The sequence below is a fragment of the Clupea harengus genome, chromosome 14 (assembly GCF_900700415.2).
Source record: "Clupea harengus chromosome 14, Ch_v2.0.2, whole genome shotgun sequence".
Lineage (NCBI taxonomy): Eukaryota > Metazoa > Chordata > Actinopteri > Clupeiformes > Clupeidae > Clupea > Clupea harengus.
The window spans coordinates 14,440,518-14,460,056 of NC_045165.1; the positions used below are offsets into that span (position 1 = coordinate 14,440,518).

The window sequence follows — 19,539 nt, forward strand, 5'->3', positions numbered from 1 at the left end:
CAAATTACAAATAATTCCACAGAAGGAAAAAGCTTCATGTCAATCTAAAAAAACGATGAACAAACAAAACAGTGATGCCTCATATTGCATTTGGAGTTTATTATTGTAAGGTTGATGCAATAACGGTACATATATATTTCTTTTTTTTTTGCATTCCAGTATGGCCCATGCCACGTGTCAGGAAATAACAACAGAACAACAAACCAGAGACAACATTATGAAAAAGAGACTTAAGAGAGTGAGTTATTTCCAAAGTCTGGTCTAGTTCTATTGAGAGTCATTTAAAAAAAAAAAAAGAAGATAATCAAGACAATTTTCATTGAACTTTATGCATGTGGTCTGTGCAAAATAAATCATGCAATATCCTTGCAACTGGCAATACTGAAAATAATATACATTCTCGTCTCGTTCAGATTCACACCAGTGTTTTGCGTTTCCCATATGTTGCTACAATATGCAAAAGGACAAAAAGATCCATTTACTACAGTTTTGTTACTTGATGAATTTTATGCTTTGTTGCCTTTTTGTAAAAAAAAAAAAAAAAGAAAGAAAAAGCCCTTGTTGTATTAGTGCAGAATATTCTTCTGACAAGGTGCTCTATCAAACACTTAACAAATCCACAAAAAAAGATACAGAGATGAAGAGACACACAGGTGAGTAACTTGCGATGCTGACAGGTGTGCACCACCAAAATTGTCCACGTGTAACATTTATTAGAAAGAGTTGAAGATTGTTCTGACATCAGTTGGTTGTAAGGACTGAAGTAGAGGTATAAGATGCATGCCATGCAGCTCTGTTGGTGCAAAACATCATGGTGGTCAGGCGCTCCTATGGTCCTCTCATTGCTGCTCCTCCATCTCTTTCCTGACCTCAGCTATGTAATGGTGATCCTTGCCATGGGCAATTTCCATTATGGCCAGTGCCTGGAGGACAGGGAAGAGATGTGGTGTTAGATATGCGCAACATTGAATGCAACACCAGACATAGTGATAACAGTTAGTTGGGCTTTTTACACCTGGCATTAGAATGGGTTTTAGGTGATCGGATTACAATCAGATAGTGCTTGACCAAATTAAAGTCCAAGTGTAAATGCACTGAAGACGCATTGAGGACAGATTTTGACCCCTTTGGCTAAACCACCTCCGGAGGTGGTCAGGGACGTGTTGTGACCACATCGAACACAAGTGTTAATGCAATTGTGTCGTCAGTCCACATACAACAACTACGTGGGTGGAAGTTTGTAATCTCGCGCAACTGTAGCAAACCAGCGAGGTCTTGAAAAGCAAGCAAACACAATAATGCAGTTTCAAGGCTGGCTACCATCTTCTATCTTTTTTTAGTTGTTGTTTGTATTTTATTTGGACCCGCAGAAACGAGAGGAGGATGTGACATGAGCTGGATACAGCGACTGGATCTCAATCAGATCTCTCAACGTGGACACTGGAGACATTGATACCAGGTGTAAATATAAAGTGGTAAAAATCATATCATATTTAGATACAAACTGGATACGAGACGCATTTTAATTCCAGTTGTGAAAAGCCCCACTGAGAAGAAGAGTTCTCTGCTAAGTAAGAACAACAATATATATACATATATATCATTTAATAACTAAATATGTGTGCCTTAACATCAAAGAAGAGGTGGACACATCCTGACAGGTTTTTACAGAGATGAAATAAGTGTATTTCACTTCTGAATTGTAAAGTAAAAATTCAGCACATAATAATTTTAGGCAGATGCTCCTTTGTTGAATCTTTGTACAACTACAGAGTTGTTTTAAGTAGGACACCATACCTTCTTTAAAGCCTTGACTCCAAGTGACTTCTTTTCCAGTCCTAAATATAGTCTACCTAGCTTCAGGTACATCGAGGCCGTGTTCAGAGAATAAAGAGGATAGTGCACACTGCAAAAACAAGGGCAAGAAAAAAATTAAAAGGAAAATGAAAAAAGATTAGCTCACAATAATCAACAGAAAGCAAGGATCAATATTGGCCAATATCACAATTCACATTGGTCAGTCTAATGGATCTTCCCATTGGTTGTTACCTGTATGGCTTAATGATCTTCTCCCCATATTTCATAGCTCCGTCCCAGTCCTGCAGATAGAGGCACACTCCCATGGATTGGTACATCATGTGAAGCATGTACACGTTTGTGTCCGCAAAGAGAGCGCCCATCTTCTCCAGACTCAATTCACAGATCTCCAACAGTTCATTTGGGGGTACTACAGAGTGAAGGGCTTAGACAAGGAAATATGGTGGAGTGTCTACCATAAAGTTTTAAGATTGTCTTTACTGTATCTTATGATGTACAAGGCATCATTATGTTTTTATTATTTGATTGTGATATTACAATGCAAGCAAATAACATTTTTATAACAGGTTATTGTGGTTACTTATATTTAATGAGCCAAATTCAAAACTGAAATATATCCACTTATACAGATATTCAGAGAAACCTACAGTAGAACTCATACTGACAACAACGTGACCCACAAGGCTGTGCGTTCTGGAGGAAAGTAAAGGGCATCAAAAGGATATTTTTGTAATGCTTTGCCCTCCGGAACTCCTCAATGACATTCTTGGCGTACGTCACCATTTCTCGAATTTCCTCCGGCTCTGGCGGCGTGCTCAGGTTCTTCCGGATCTCCATCTTGGCCTTATCCTGAGGAGGCAGAACAGTTAGTCGGGGACACAGGAGATCTCCTTTCAGTTACTCATTATGTGACTAAATACTCTGCAGTAAATTGCTGGAACTTGACACCTGGGGAAATTTGAAAGATGAGATGGTGTCTAATCAAATATGTTGACCACTGTGGTGTGTAGTTTCATTTCATTCAATTCAGTGCTCACACAGCAGTCAAATAAGAACCAAAAGAACATTTTGTTGTCTTGACTAAATCTGACTGTGACTAAAGAATTTCCATTCAAACTACATTTAGTCCTTCAAATCCAAAGAACTTTTGCGATTTAATGGCAGGTTCAGATTCAGAGAGGTAAATTTAGTCATACATTTGGCAGCAAAATTCTTAGATGAAGCTTCCTTGGCACCATACCTTGGATTTTGAGGTACACTCCGGACAATCACACTCAAAGAAGTAGGAATCTATCAGCCTCTCATTCCGGTCCTCCGTGGGATAGAGCAGGTCGATGTAACTGTTGAAAATCTACAGCAAGAACAAGACCAGAACACACCACAATGACACTGGATTCTAAATGCTCCATATGAATTCTTGCCAGTCCTTAGAATATGAATAATATTAAATAAGCACATTTGCTACTGATACTAGGCATAAACATTAACTGAACTAAGTTTTAGAAATCCATGTGAAAGTCTTTGTAAGTGCATGATCAAATCATGCTCATGTGTTTATAAATGTACTGGAGTAGGTGGATGAGTGTTTTTACTGTAGGGGGACGTGAACTGTATATTTACATGCAAAGGAAAGTGTGGGCGTATATGTTGGTGCTAGCCAAAAACCATGTAAAAAAAAAAAGTACAACATGTGTTTTTCTTACTGCCAAGTGTGAGGCCTGGTATTTGTTGCTTTGTGTTATTGATCGTTTCCCTCATTTTCAGACCTATAATCACCTGTGTTTACCTGCAGGTGCCAGATCTGGCCACATCTCTCTCACACACTCTACAGCTGCTTACCTGGCAGCAGGACATGCAGCTTACACTCCACCTTCCCTTTTCCCACTTTACACTTTAATGAATATAGTTAAGTTGGGGGTTTTGTGTTTGTCATTATGTTGCTTCCCTACGAGCCAGGGCTGTAGCATAATGGGGGCTTGTTCATATTTTTAGTAGATTCTTTTTGTTATTTGTCTTCCCTGGATAGATAGGGGGAGTGTTCCAGCTGGACACTAGTCCTTCCAACTGTTCACTCTTCTGTTATTTTTTCCTTTTTTATTTTTGAGGCTATCCTGGTGTGGGGCCACGGTTCAGGTTTTTACAGTACACTGCGTCTTTGGTTTACTGTGGAACTCCGGTTCAGCGTTAAAAGCCGCTTCGGGCCTGGTATGCCTCCGAACATACAAGCAAACATACTCGCCATTTTTCTGGGAGGTTGTGGAAAGTTAGGCAAGTTCCTGTGTAGTGAGAACATCTGTAGGTTGGTAGCACCTTGACTTTTTAATGCTTTAGGCTTAATTAAGATTACTAGCAGGTTCCATTGTGTACTTGCCTCGGGCAGGTAATCTTTTGTGTGCCGCTTTAGTAGCTTGAAGGGTAGTATCCAGGCCTACTTTAGAATATGGTGTTGCAGGCATTTTGTGTAGTTTTGCCACTGTGTGTTTGCTGTGTGCTCTATTGGACCCCGTTTTGTATTTTCTGCTCATGAAAATAAGCAGCAGTCATTTCTTTGTGTAGAGCCTCATTTGTGTCTAGCTGTTGCTGACTTGAGTAACTTCAGCTGGTGACAGCAACTTTAGTTAGTGAAATAATGGCAATTCTTGAAGGTTTTTGTTAACAGCCTTGTGTTGAGGTGCTTGAAAACATTACTAAAGAACAACTTCAGCTGACATCTAGTTATCAAATTGATATTTCCAAAGATTATAAAAAGCTCTCCACCTTCAGTGCCTGAATTTTGTTATGCCAGTATCTCCTGTCATGTTGGAGGCTGCTACTCAGTTAAGGCATAATGAGTTGGCATTAAAGGGAAAATAATTGGAGGAAAGGCATGATCAAATTAAACTGAAGGAAAAAAATTGTCGTCAGAACATGAACGAGTCTCGAAAGACTTGGAGATGTGGCATGTTTCTCTACCACCTAGATCTGAGTTTGATGTGGCTAACCACATTAGATTCGTTCCTCCCTTTGAAGAGGATATTGAGAGGTATTTTCCACATTTGTAATGTGTGGCTGCCACATCAAAGTGGCCTAAAAAGTCTTGGACATTGCTTTTACAGATGCATATTCTGCTTTGAGTATTGAACAGAGTTCAAATTATGACTTAGTTAAAGAGGCTATTCTGAAAGTGAATGAGCTGGTTCCTGAAGCTTATTGTCAGCATTTCAATTTGTTTAATTGGAGGTGTTCATCTCAGAGAGCTGACTCTAAAAAACAGCTCTGACACCTCATACAGCTTGAAGAATTCAAGAACTGTTTGCCAGAGGCGGTGTGTGTATTTAAACGAGCGGTGAAAGACGTTGGCTCAAGCTGCTGTACTCGCAGAGGAGTTCGTCCTCACTCATAAAACAAGCTTTACTGTGGGACAATACCCAGATGCGGCCTCTGAGATGCGGCCTTTTAAATCAACACCTCCTGCGTCTGCCTCCGTTTCCAAAAAGTCCCCTGTGACCTCTTTGTTAGAGACTGCGTTTCTATTGCAAGAAACCAGGACATGTTGTTGCTGACTGTGCTGTGCTCAATAAGAAGCAGACATCTATCAAACCTGTGGCCTTCGTTGAGTAATGCCCCTGTGTCTGCAGCTCCAGATTTCTACAAGGCCTTTGAGCTCGCCGTGAATCCTAGTGTGGGTGCTGGAGCTGGATTGTTGCATTCATGATATTCATCGGGTGGAACATCCTCTGTCTTATTTTTTTAAAGAAATGTAATGGCCACCAAAAACACTGTCCCTACCATTGAAAAATACGCTTTGGCACTTCTTCTTGCATTGAGGCACTTTGATGTATATGTTTCAGGTGCACCACTGCTTGTTTATACAGATGATAACCCCCTCGTGTCCATAACAGCAGGAGAGGCTCCAACCCAGTGATTAATGAGGTGGAGTTTGTTCTTGCAGGGATACGGACTGAAGATTTGCCGGGACAATGTTTTGGCTGATGCCCTTTCTAGGTTGTGAATACTTCGACATGGGGTTATGGTTTCTGTTCTTTTGAGGTTTGTTGCCGTAGGGTGGGGGTGTTCTAGGCCTGGTATTTGTTGCTTTGTGTTATCGATTGTTTATCTCTGTTTCAGACACCTTGGGTGTCACCTGTAATATCTGTGATTACCTGCAGGTGCCAGATTCCTTTAAGATCTGGCCACATCCCTCTCACTTTCTCTCTCACACCTGGCAGCAGGATATGCAGCTTACACTCCACCTACCCTTTCTCCCCTTTACACTTTAACAAATATAGTTCTAAATTAAGTTTGGGGTTTTGTGTTCTCATTATGTTGCTTCCATACGACAAGTGGCAACACTAAGGGAGGGTGCACCTTCTTACAGTATGGTAGGCCACAAACTTATCAATCACCCCTTGTATGTCGAGGCCTGAAAGTTTGTATTTTTTGACAAGAGAAAGCCTACATCGCACCTTTAAACACCAACACGGCCGTTATCGTCTCAGGTGAGATGATTCTACTTTGACTTTGCCTCACCTCATCTCCAGGGCTGATGTCCCGGACTGCCCTCACTTCTGCCGTTGTCCCTTTGTAGGTCACAATGACATTGGGGTCACAGCTGTGGTTCATCAGCGCAACACTGCAGGAAGGAGAGAAGGAACATGTCACCGAGTGCAGCCTCAAAAGAGTATTGCAGAGGCCCTGCGCAAGGTGAGCTAAAATAGAATGTCCTCAAAACGCCCCCAAAAAAACAAACAACCCTTAAAAAAAAAGAGCATAGTCATCTTCTCAGAGGAGCCAGTTCAGTGTGGACCACCGGCACAGCAGCGCGCCACAGAAACCAAGACCAACAACATTATTCGCCTCATGTATTATTCATAAACACATCATTACAGCTTTCAAGAGAAAATCTGTTGCAGTCACTTTGCTAGTCATCCATTTATCCAAACAGACTTGGTGGTTGTCAGTTCATGCCAGACTACTCAATCAAGTCCTGTATAGCAGGGACAGCTTTTAGAAGCTTGCTCACATCCCATGGTCAGTGTGCATCAAAATGAGGGATGTCTGATGTCAGTGTACCAAGGGCTTCAGGGTTGAAAGCACATCAAAATATTTCTAGGGCTTAACATTTTACATTATTCATTGATTTAAAATGAGTGGTGAGTGGAAATATAGGCCTATGGCCTATTTCCTCAGCAGAACAATTACAAGCGAGATAATGCAAGAGTGAATTTACTGCCAAAAAACAATCACAGTTTATGTTCAGGAGGATGATTCTTTTTTTTAAGTCCTGTTAAAGTTTTAATCTGGTCAAGCTCAGCAAACACTTGACATAGACAAGGTTCAGACACTAAGCTAGGTCTGAACTATGAACCACACTGAGAGCTTGGCTCCTGAGGTTGAAGTACGACCACAAAACTAACTGAAACTGGAGACTTACTCTGGGAATACTGCTGAACCTAAGTGAGACAGCTCTTCGTCCTCAATGGTGAACCCATTGTTGTTAACCTGTTGACAAAACAAGATTTACATTAAAATTTAACTCTGTTCTGGATGTCATGTGATTATGTAATCAGCTGAATATGAGTCCATTGTAGACATTTTTATTAAGCTACTGATAAGAGGCTGAGGCTTTCAATTCATTGGTCTCATTCAAGGTGGTACTGAGGGAAGATTAGCCTTTGAGAGTTCCGCAGTGACCCGAATAAGTGCAGTGTCGACTGACACCATGGGTACTGCTGGCTACATAAACAAGCACCGAGCAGCTGAAAGGTGAAGAGTGAACGGGAAAGGTTGGGCGTGATGAGGGGTGAGAGGGGTGGTTGGGAGTGGGGGAGGGTCTTAGAAGAGAACTGGAGTGGCAACTATATCTGCCAAGGCGCAGAGAGGGGGCAAATCTATGTGTGTGTGTGAGTTTGTGTGGGCGAATGAGTGTCTGTGAGTGACAAACAGAAACAAGTGATAGAGACTGAAAGACCCCAATGGGAATGGAGAGAGAGAGGGAGAGAGAGACTGAAAATGAGTGGTGTACGTGGTAGCAAGCGTGTACATGGGTGCGTGGTGGCCTCTGTGGTATGTAGTAGAGGAAAGGCCTTTTAAGGTGGTGAAGCCTCCCGGGGGGATAGGGGAGGGGGAAGGGGGGAGGTAGCAGCTGGTAGTGAATGGGGCATGAGCAGCTGGGACACACAGGACATAGGGAGATACCACATGGGCAATACCACATGGGCGAAGCCATCTTGGCATCAATCAGGCCTTAATGACTTGGCCGTGGCTGACACATAAACAAACCTCAGGCCAGTAGCTGCTGACACACCATCATTAAATAATAACCCCTAATTTGTGTTGTGAAGTATGCCCATCACCACAGGATGATGATACAGTAAAGAATGAGAAGGTAATCTAAAAATAATCTAATAACAAAAGTTAGGCTACATCAGTAATATTTACAGAAATGCCCCATTACCCCAGCAAAAAGCTCATTGAGAGTGGCCTTGTCAGGGAAGTCGAGGTATTTGGAGTAAAAGTGATGGAGTGCGGCGATGTCGGCTTCATTCATCTCGTTCTTCTCATTGTCAAGCTTGTCAAGGTCTGGAGAGACACGAGAGTCCTTGAAAATCACCTCAACATACCACACAGAAGTATGAGACACACAAGCTTTGCACAAAAATTCAGACCACAAGATTCAGTCCGCGATTCTGTTTCGTTTTTGCCAAAGGTTGTAGATATTTAAGCTCGACAGCCAATCAAATTACACCCCTGCCTTCCATGTTCCTGGAGCACAGTTTTAATGGGATTGTCCAGTCCGAACCACTGCGTTCACAGACCCAGAGCAAGTTAACCACGCTGAACGGACAGCTAGAGGACCATGAGGAGCAATTTGCTGAATTTCACAAAAAGTATATGTGATTAGAATCGCGGACTGCACTTTTAAGTCCTTCAGCGGTAGGCATTATAACTTTCACAAGAAAAACCAAATAGGGTGGATTTGACTGGATGCTGGATAAATGAGATCAGTCAATTTAGATTTAGAATTGGAACATTATATTGTTGTTATTGGACTACTGCCTTTTGTTGAAATGGTACTTTACTCTGTTTTTAGTAAGATTATGTGGCGTCAATATTAACATGAAGTACTATCTGTTAGACACTTTGTAAGTCACACCCTCCTTAAACATCACATACATCTCTCTAACTTCATGCTGCAACAGATGTCTGATGCACAGAAAGTCTCTGGCACTCCTGACTACAGGGCATTTGCACACTTATAGCTTGTTTGCTCTAGTTCTAGTCTGAATCAGTTGTTAAGTTTGTAAACTTTAATTGCATTTTCCTCTTGGTTCATTTTCTTTTCACACAGAGAAAAATCCAAGCGAACAAAAATGCAACACTACAAACCATATGACAATGTTCACTTGGCTTATTGGTCAGATGTGTCTGGGGCAGGAGCAAGAAAGTAAACACAGGAAGAAGGTCCTGTGTTCTGGACTAGTGCATATTTCTTTGAGAAAAACATTGCTGCTCAGTCGTCTGAAGGCAGCACGTCTTCTTTACAAACTGCAAAGCAGTGTAGTATTTTCTAGACGTTTTCTCGAAGTGCATACGGCATTCTGCTGGTATAGTTTTGCATGGTATACAGTATAACCCAGATAATGACCACGGTTATGAGCAAATGCCAACTCTGCCATTGCTCCATGTTAAATTGCACAGTAATGTTTGTCCAGAACACAGGATGATCTTCCTGTAGTTATTACTTTCTTGCTCCCGCACCAGACACATCTAACCAATAAGCAGAGTGAACGTTCTCACGTGGTTTGTGGTGATTCATTTGGTTAGCTTGGTTATTTCTCTGTGTGAAAAGGAACCAAACCATGGCGAAAATGCTCCAAGTTTACAAACTCATCAACTGATTCAGACCTAAGCAAACAAACTATAGGTGTGAAAATGTCCTTAGATGCAGTTATATTCATCGCATTGCAGCCCAAATATGTACAGTGAAATGTATTCTATACTTCCTAGCGAGCTCTTCACTCAACTTCTCAACATACTCATTAAATAAAAATGGTTAACCTCGCCTACTAAAGGTCGCCTACTAAAACTGATAGTACATTCAGAAGATTCCCTGGTAATGTTGCTCATTGAAAGAATCATAATAGCTCAACTGTACTTACGTGACTCAAACTCTCTCAAGGTTAACAACCGCTCAGACTGTGTCCTGTCTTTCTGCAGTTTCTGATGAAAAGGAAAACACAAAAATCACATGAATTTCACAAATGTGTTCCTAGGGTTCCCGCTGGGATCAGTAGTAATCTCTGGTGAACACATTAGCCTGATTGATATGATGTGTTCCAGTTACTCTATTATGCTGGAATGCTCCTGGTCTGGACTGCTGTGGCAACAACAGTCTTGCTCAGAATTCAGATCTGCTACTAGAAAGTTTATGTTCACCTGCTCTTGTCTAGTTACATGTGATCTTGCAGCAGATTGAATTAGATTTATTAAAAGGGTCAGAGAACTTCACTTATAATGTGTTTGTATAGAGATAGTATGCAACAATTTGGCTTTTATAGGCAACTAGTACTCCTCCCCCTCTTTCTGACAAAATGTAAGTGTGCTTAAGCAGCATTAACTTGCCAACTCGAATACCTGATTCAGATTATATTTCAGTGGTTAAAGACAGAAGGTTCTCTTTCCTGTGCTACACACCACAAGTCTTCTGGTGATCAACCACTGATCTTAGAATCACAGTTACACAGCTAACCAGCTCTACTGTTATGGTTCATAACAGAAATGGCCAAATCATGCTCACAGTGGCGCAATGCCAATGCGATTTGTGATGAAAGACTTTATCTGTCACTATAAAAACTTAACAGATGACCCCAACATTCCCCTCCTGCAAACATAGGCCAAGAGATGCTACTTTGCATTGCCTTTTGAGCTCAACCTCTTGTGGCCCTCAGCGGAAGACTATTATGGATGAATGAATGTGAAAGCACTAGACCTCTTTCCCATGTCTCTCTCCCCAGCGACTAAGCACAAGTGTTCACAAGCACCTCACCCACACATACACTCAAACAGAAGGCAGCCAAAGCAATTTCACACTCTAAAAACCAAACCATCCGTTTGAAATAAAAAATTTAAAAAACTCATTAAAAATATCAGTTCTATGGAACGGGCGGGATTTCTGTGTGCATTTCAAGGATGTTTTAGAAATAGCTTATATTTAAACCCTCATGTCAATGCTCTGATTAGTTACAGTGATTTGGTTTCACAGTGGTTTCACACTGGCTGTCTTGATTGCACAGTCAAGTTGAGTGGTTATACAAGGCGATACATGGATCAAACTGATGATGGAAATGGCCTGACTCTCACTGAACTTTCATTTTATGTTGTCAGCTATTGGCATGGTTTTAACTAACATCTACACATTACATTAGTGAGCCTTTCATCACAGCCTCCAAAATAGTTCTGAAGGCTGTACTGCAGATACATAGCATTATAAACAGTCTGCATCTTGCCAGAAATAAACAAACCTATGTCTGAACATGATGTCTATGTCATTTCAAGGATGGCAAGGACAGGTAGACCATTTCCTGAGATTCATTCCAGACACTTCCCACACAAAATGGTACTACACTCTTCGAAACAAAAGACTCTTTGAAACAAAAGAGAACTTCAAGTTCTTTAAAAACCTTAAGAGTCTTATATAGAGAACTTCACCACCTCTGTTAAAAAAAACCTAAAGGTTCTAATCTCAAACATTTTCAACTTGATCTTAAACTTTAATGCAGATGAGGGGCCAAGAACCCTCTATGGGGTTCAACAAGAAATTGGGTTAGGCTCTCTGGTGCTTACGTGGTAAAGGTTTCTCATCCTCGGAACCCAAGAGAGACCAGACTGATTGGCTGTTAAGGTGTACTGCAGACCGTAGTCTTTCAAATCGGCAAAATACACCCTGATTTGTTTTGTGCTCTGTAGGAAGACCAGCCTGGATGGTTTTTTGAATTCATTTTTTAATGTGGGTCATATAATTACATTTGCATCTGTTTTTATACCTAAAAACAAGTAGGTGATCAGCACTTATATGTGGGGTGTTCTATGGCCCCCTTTCCAGAGTGTGCACCCTTGTTGCCCTCTTTGGCATCTTCAGCTGTCTCCACAAACCAACCCTCCCCCTCCCTCTCTCTTCTCTCCTCTCCTCCATCCCCCTATCCCTTCTTTCAAGTCTCCCCTCACCTGTTTCACGATGATTCTGGCCACCAGCCTGACTGTCTCCGAGGGGCACCAGTTCTCTCCGTAGGCACACATGGCTGAGCACTCCAGCTTGTGCATGGGCCAATCGCCTTTCTGCGGGAGTGACACAGGTCAGTTTCTAATAAAGCATGACGCACAGTCAGGCACAAATCATGTATTTGTTTACAGACAAACGCTTTGAAAACAAAAGACAAGCACTCCCTAGCTGTTTTTATTTCTTCTGACGAAAGGCTAAATAAATATAGAGTTCACCCCTTTTTTTCCCCTCTTTGTTAGTGACTCACGCCTTCACAAGATAAGGACAGAGCGGCCTATGTGTGGAAGTCTCAGTAGAGAAAAGACTGAATTAATCTTAGCACTGCCTTTCTGGTGGCTGGGTAGAGAGGGATATACAAAATCCTGCATCTTGGCAAGTAAAGAGCAAATTGATCCCTAATGCAAAGGGATGGATTGCCATAGCAACGACAGGTCCAGCTCCAATTTAAGTATGGATGAAAACGAATCCTTTCCAATAAACAGGTGGCATATGAAACCCTGTTTGTTTCCAGGCCACTGGCGCCAATTTTTCTTCTCTGTATTATTTTGCGGGGCTCAACAAACCTCAGCTTAAACATATTACCTATTTTTTTCTTTTCTTTTCCTCTGACGCACATATGTGATTCGATTGGAGTCTTCATAACTACATATACTTCACAAGTACAGATCATTTGCCTTAGTAAGACTAAGTCCCTATGTCAAACCATGGGTTTAAAATGTGATTCCATACTAACAATTTGCCTTAGTAAAACTAAATCCCTATGTCAAACCATGGGTAAAAAATTTGATTCCATACTGACAAGACACATAACAATGAGTGCCCATGCATTATTATGAGGGAATTATGTATAATTCTCCACCTTTCCTTTCAGAGTTATCCCCTGAGATGTTTTCAATGTGTTTGATTTCGGTTTGTAGTCTTGTTGGCACTCAACAACAAATTTCAATTACACGCCTGATAATGACAGTCTGTACAGGCCCTGTATTTCTTTCAACCAATACATGGAGTCATGAAATAGCTCAGGGGGTGATGGTTCCATGTCTGAACAATTACGCACAATGATGATGACGTAACTGAGCGTCTCTCTTTAGTTCTGTGTGAGAACTGTGCTTGCATACGTCTCCCTTTACCTGGCAGTCCACGTTGCAGTAATAGGCCTGTTTGCATTTTCCACACTTGGACAGGCCCTCTTGTCTGTCAAAGGAAACGAGAAAGAAAACCCAGGTCATTGAAAGAGCAGTGCATTACTCAGTAAGAAACATATTTCAAGAGGGTCTTAAGTGTCATACTGTCTTAAGACATGCCAGGAGACATTTATAGGCACAACCTTCTCGCTGACCATCTGCCATTCAGAGAAGGCTAACCCTGTTTCTAGAAAGAGTACTCTGGTGACTCTTTTACACTTGGAAATAGTTAACTGAAAGTCATTCATTCAAACCAGTGAAGTTGCAAATAAAATGGCAAAAATTCATGACACAATGGTGAATGACACAAGAAGATTACACAGCTGGGTAATTCAATTGTATTCTTAACGTGGGTCTAGGCCTAGATCTGTCAGGCACGTCCTGGAAACAATGCACTAAGCACACGTACTTTCATTTCTGAATACAACTTAAGCTTTAAACTAGTGATCAGTTATTATTTTTCATTCATTTTGGCATCTCTTTCTTGACACAACTTATGATGTGTGATTAAGACATACTGGTGCACACATTCATTACAGTAGTGCAGTGCCATGTCCGAAGTGCCAAAAATAAAGACGTAGCTTGCATGTTGTAATACAAACGACGAGACATAGGACAATGGGCTACTTCTGTTTAAAGGACTGCCATATACAAATGTTTGCAATTAACCTCCATACCAATGAGCTGACTATGCACGTAAAGTTAACGTTAGCTTACAGTAGTTATAGCTACTCTGAAACATTACCGTCACATTAATTCCCCGCTGACGGTAATGTTAGCTGTAACCTTTGTGGTGCCATCAGTTTAATTAAGTTTAAAGACCCTTGCAGACGACCATGACATATTTCATAACCATACAATACATAGTTTTTGATGAACCAATCTTGTGCATGCATCATTCTGTTAAATAGGCTAGTCATTCCATAATTAAATTATTCCCTTATGAGATTATAAATGCTTCAGGTCGACGTGTCAGTGTAGGTCAGGTCAGTATCGTATTTGCCTTATCCTTTGTCTTTCAATCATTAAAGGTCTGCATTGTAACCCAATGCCAGCAGTTACTGATAACAAGCAGGAAACCAGGACTAAACACAGGTAACAACAGCAACAGCAGCAACATTGTTATGACGAATGTCTTGAGTGACATACCTCGTGAAGCATAATTCACAGTGGGCACCTCTCTCATTCACTGTCAAAACGTATGCGTACGCTGGACATGCGAACACGAGGTCCCCAACTTTGAAATGTTTCAGGGCTTTTAGTCCTCGCCCTTTGCCTGGGCTCAAAAACGTATCCGTGCCTTCTATCCCTTCTTTCATTTTGTCGTAAGCCCTTTCTCTTGATAACTTAACGTGAACGACTCCAAGAACAGAGTTAGCTAACGTTCGTTTATGAGCTACAAATTGTACAATGAGCTAGCCAGCAAGCGCACTAACAGCAGTGCAGCTTAAAACCCAAGCCCTTGCGGCCTACAGCTACTTGAAGGCTGATGTTCCGCAGGTTTGTTTTGGCTTGCTAGTGTGACTAGCTAGCCAGCTACTGCAGAAACCGTGGTTGACACAGAGTTGACACCCCCCTCTTGCTAGCTTGCTAGCGTCGCTCCAGTTAGTGGCCAACCCTGTAAACTAGCCCAGCTAAACTCAATGGGCTAAACTGAAGCTTCATGGCCATATTATTATCCGAGGTGTCTTAAAGCCCGTTAGACGTGGTCGTATACAGTTGGCTATTGGGTTCAGGCTGCCAAGTCTGTGTTACAGATAATTGATCATCTCATTTTCAAAATCTGGCAGCCTTACAATGAAATGACCGCACTCAGCACAGGAAGAAATGTCAATACGTGGCTCAATAATGAAAAGCATTTTAGGTGATAAACCTATGTAAAAAAAATATTGAAGAAGTTAAAATACAGTCTTTAGCTCTACTTGTTGTTTTGTACTGCCACCATGAGGCCATTGAGTAAATACCTCTCAAAGTCAGTGCTCAGTGCATCCGTATTGTGAAGTTTCCCATCACATTTATGAATGAATTTGACCACTTGTAGCTTGTACTCATGTGAACTCAGAAGGCCTCATATTGCTTTGGATTAATGTCAATGTCAATGTTTTGTTTTGCTATATTATTCAGTTTTTCATTTTAAAAGTTCCCCTCAGAAATTGCACCTAACTACTAAAATTATAATGTAACATACTACAACTCTGCTACCACCGCTACTACTACTACTATGAATAACAACCATCACCATCCTACTTATACAGCACATTTTAACACACGGGTATATACAATGCACTGTAGAAGCCAATGTTAAATGGAAAAAAAATGAACAGGAGTGGTAATTCAGAGCTGTTATATCGGCTGTGTTGTAAACAGCTGAATTATACAACTCAGTGCCTATAGATAATAAAATAAGTGTTAATATAGACAATTCTTTCTTAAACGTTTTATTATTATAATTAATTTTATTCAGATAATCTACCACAGAGAGTGATCAAAGTAAGATAACACAGATTTGTAGGTTAAATATGGAAACATCTAAAATAGTTATAGTTACAGCTATAGTTTAATATTTTGTATTGAAACATTACATCATCATAGCTAACTGAAATACCAAACCAAGTTGTCTTTGATTTTTTTATGAGTACCAGGATTAACAACTTGAGGGATATGACTGTGACTTAAATGAAGGGTTGACCCTGTACCCCATTATACTGAAATCCACAGCAACAGGCAGAAGTGCAAGTAGCATGGAACTTGGGGTGCCTGTTAGTGTAACCATGTAGTTGCAAAAATACAGGTCTGAGGAAATACAGAGCTGCAACATGAGTGTTGTTATACTACTATGACCACTATGTTACACTGTTAGAGTACTATTACTGCTCTTGTACAACTTATATTATCACTACAAGAAATAGCAATAATAATTATATTCTTTATGCTATAGGCAGCAGAACAGGAATAAGAAGAGAGGTCAGAAAATGTTAAGATAGGTAGCCTAAATAACACACAAGATTAATGCCCATCAGGACCAAAACCTCACGCCACAAAACCAGCTTCTTCCCGGCTGCCGTTGGCCTTATTAACAAGGCCCGGGACCCCCACCTGATGTGGACACTTAACCCGCCCCCACACCTCAAGCCTGTGTTATGTTAACACACACTACATTGCACACTGCACATTGCACATCCACTTTTGCACTCCTGCCCTGCTTTTTGTATTGTAGTACTTATTGTGTTTGTGTAGTACTTATTGTGTTTGTATGTTTTTATGTTCACTGTATGCACCTTTACACCAGAACAAATTCCAGGTAGGTGTAAACCTACTTGGCAATAAATACCATTCTGATTCTGATTCTGATTCTGATTCTGATGGAAGGAAATCTAAACTTGCCCTGCACTGCACTCTGCTGGTTTTAAATGTCATGAGCATTTAATATGACGACCAACAGCTCTACACTGCACCCTAGTGAATTTATTGGGAAATTAAACGTCACCATAGACTTGATAGTGTTCTCTCTTCAGGTGTTTTATGGGCCCCTTAGAAAGGTCATTATGTTTCCTGCTGGGATGCTTCCTAATGGGTTTTTGCATTGTTAAAAAATCGAATGACAACTAAATCTGGTAATGGCAGGTTTGGCTATGTGAGAGATGCCTAATGAAAATGCCAAAAATGATGTTAATCATTAAAAACAGGACCATATTTTGGCCACTTCACTGTTGAGTGTGTGGGAACCCAGATGTGACAACCAAAATACAGATCAGAAAATGGCAAAAAATATTTTGTACAATATGACCAAAGCAGGCTGCTCAAAAAGACGATACCAACATCTCACAAATATGTTGGTTAGAAAGATATCAACATGTCAACATATTACACAATTTCTGCAGTACGTGCTTTTCTATATGTCTGTTTTGGGTCAAAATGAAGTTTAGAATAAATTACATGATTTCACAAAATGGAACATAACATACATAAACATGGAAACAAATGACTTGGTCACTACATGGTCAGGTAACAATTTAAAATTTCTCATATTGTAGATATTAAATTAAAACATCTTCCACATCATTTAGTGAAACATTCCTGCAACATTGAAATGTTGCCTTTAACAATTGTGCTTCATGTTAGCGTTGGTAGAGCCTGACTTGCACAGAATAAGCTTTTGGGACTGCTTATAGGGCAGTTTTGTGTTTTTTTGGATTAGGATTTAAAGACAAGATTCATATGGGGAGCAGGGGACCTGTCCTCCTTCTTCTTCCCTCCAGCCCCCATCCATCCATCATAACAACTGCTATATTTGTTTCTAATATTCCTCCTCATATAAATACTAAGACTTCACTCGCATCTGCAGGCTTTGGCCAACTGGTTTGTCCTACTTGCCCAGCCTAATTCAATTTTTTCAATCGTTCTAATCTAAAGATTTAGCCCTCGTTTGTAAATCCATCAAGGCAAAGGAGCATTTGTGAATATTACTGTCATTTTCATTTTTCTTGTTTTGATTAACAACGACCCGTGGTCTCTGAGACCCCCCCCCCCCCCCCCCCCCAGCGGCTTGGCATTCCTCTTGAGCACAAGTCTGAAATCATTTCTTTATTATTCCCCTCTTTTTTTTTCTCGGAGAGGGCAGAGCGTATGGGAATATAATTTTTTTTAATAAAAAGTAAGATGGATTAGATGGTACCGATTGTCATTTTGAATTAAAGAAAATGATAAGGAATGAAAAAAAATGTATAAGTAGATTTAGTGCTCAAGGAGACTCAGTTATGATAAAATATTGCAATCTGTTCAGATGACAGAGCTGTCCTGTACCCTTAAATCTCTCCATGAAAAACATGCACGGCTTAGCTCTGTCCTAAGCTCATTCACTTTGGATCTTCATGTCAGATTTCTTTGGCCCGCTCCCTTGTTGTCTTCTACTTTTTTCTTACTTATCTAACCTGTACTGCACCTCTCTGAGTATTCTTACCATGCAGTGCTTAAAGCTTCTGTGTTGTTTGATTTTGGTGTGTGTGTGTGTGTGTGTGTGTGTGTGTGTGTGTGTCTGTGTGTGTGTGTGTGTGTGTGTAAAAGCATTGTTGTCACAAGTGCCAATGATTTTGGTCCTTGAAAATAAAATAAATGTCGAACGGATGGTGAAGGGGGGACGGAGTGTGTGAATTTTACGGCATGTGTCACCCCAGTAATCTGTCCCTTCACAGTAGGGCTTAGCATTCAACTGTCAGTCTGATTACAGCCAGACAGGTGCAGGAGTCAGTGATGAGGTGAGCACTCGGGTTCCTCCCTGTGTGTACACACTAATATGTCACACATCTTTCATGTTGGTTTAGCGGAAAATCTGCTAAATGCCTTTATATTTGACTATATTCTGTAACCCATGCCAAATGTTTCAATAGATTGTAACTCTACAGTTGCCCTTTGCAATACAATATGGTTTAACTGGCTGTAATTCAGCCTTTGCTTACGTCTGTCATCCACCACTCAGTCCAAATCCTAACATTGCAGTTAATTGTCTATCATTTGAAGTGAGGGTGAGGAATTGCGTTTTTTTTTTTTTTTTTTTTTTAAGAATTCAAATGAATCCCCAAAGCAAGCTGTAATTAACACAGCTTTTACATCAGCCAAAAACCGTAGGAGGATTTTCTTCATATTAACTTTACCACAGTGTTGCACCGTACTCGGGAACATCACATTGTCGAGAGCTGATGAGAGCAATTTTGTTTAATTTCCCTGTCACAATTATTTTATTAATACGGATAAAATGGGACATCTGGACATTTAAATGCGTGCCATTATGTGCTCTAAGCAGATGCTGTTTTATGGCCGTTTACAGATGTTGCCATGACCTGTTTCATATGGATGAGGGCACTTATGGCTTTGCAAGATCAACATTAGAAATAAATAAATATTTTATCAAAGTATCTTTATTTTCTTAATAGGCTTTCTTTCTTTTTGTTTTATAATGCTGTGTTCCACATTCTCATTCAATGTCATTGCCAACCAAGGTTTTGTTTAAACCACTAGTATTTATTGATAATGGCTTTTTTGTTACCTAGTCATAATGTAGCCTAGTTGAAGTGGTGTGTTAGTAATTCTGGAATAGACGCATGATGCATATAATGCTGACCTGCTCCTCGGGTATAGTTCTGATAAGCTGTGCATGTTCTTGTGTGCTCATCTTTTGATTTAGTGAAAAGAGAGAGATTGTTTGTCAAGTGGGGAACCCGAAAGGGAAGGGGTCTGCTTCTTTCAGGATTAAACACACACGGGTGAAGGCCTAGTCAT

At 40.6% G+C, this 19,539-nt stretch overlaps 1 protein-coding gene across 1 annotated transcript; it reads right to left on the bottom strand.

Moving 5' to 3' along the window:
- Nucleotides 1-84: 84 nt before the first annotated feature.
- On the bottom strand, nucleotides 85-14,902 carry smyd2a (SET and MYND domain containing 2a). Its single transcript, XM_012836856.3, has 12 exons — nucleotides 14,413-14,902; nucleotides 13,210-13,273; nucleotides 12,025-12,135; nucleotides 9,960-10,020; nucleotides 8,255-8,379; nucleotides 7,232-7,299; nucleotides 6,328-6,430; nucleotides 3,059-3,169; nucleotides 2,544-2,667; nucleotides 2,050-2,224; nucleotides 1,798-1,906; nucleotides 85-923 (listed from the first exon to the last, which is right to left on the bottom strand). Exons 1-12 carry the CDS (start codon nucleotides 14,580-14,582, stop codon nucleotides 840-842), a joined length of 1,305 nt encoding a protein of 434 aa, XP_012692310.1. The 5' UTR covers nucleotides 14,583-14,902; the 3' UTR covers nucleotides 85-839.
- Nucleotides 14,903-19,539: the final 4,637 nt, after the last annotated feature.

Bases quoted from the DNA above. Each gene is read 5' to 3' on its own strand.
- smyd2a (XM_012836856.3), bottom strand. From the start codon at position 14,582: ATGAAAGAAGGGATAGAAGGCACGGATACGTTTTTGAGCCCAGGCAAA. The intron at 13,274-14,412 runs GTATGTCACTCA...TTCCTTTGACAG, and splicing joins TGTGAATTATGCTTCACGAG to ACAAGAGGGCCTGTCCAAGT. The intron at 8,380-9,959 runs GTAAGTACAGTT...GTGTCTCTCCAG, and splicing joins CTTGAGAGAGTTTGAGTCAC to ACCTTGACAAGCTTGACAAT.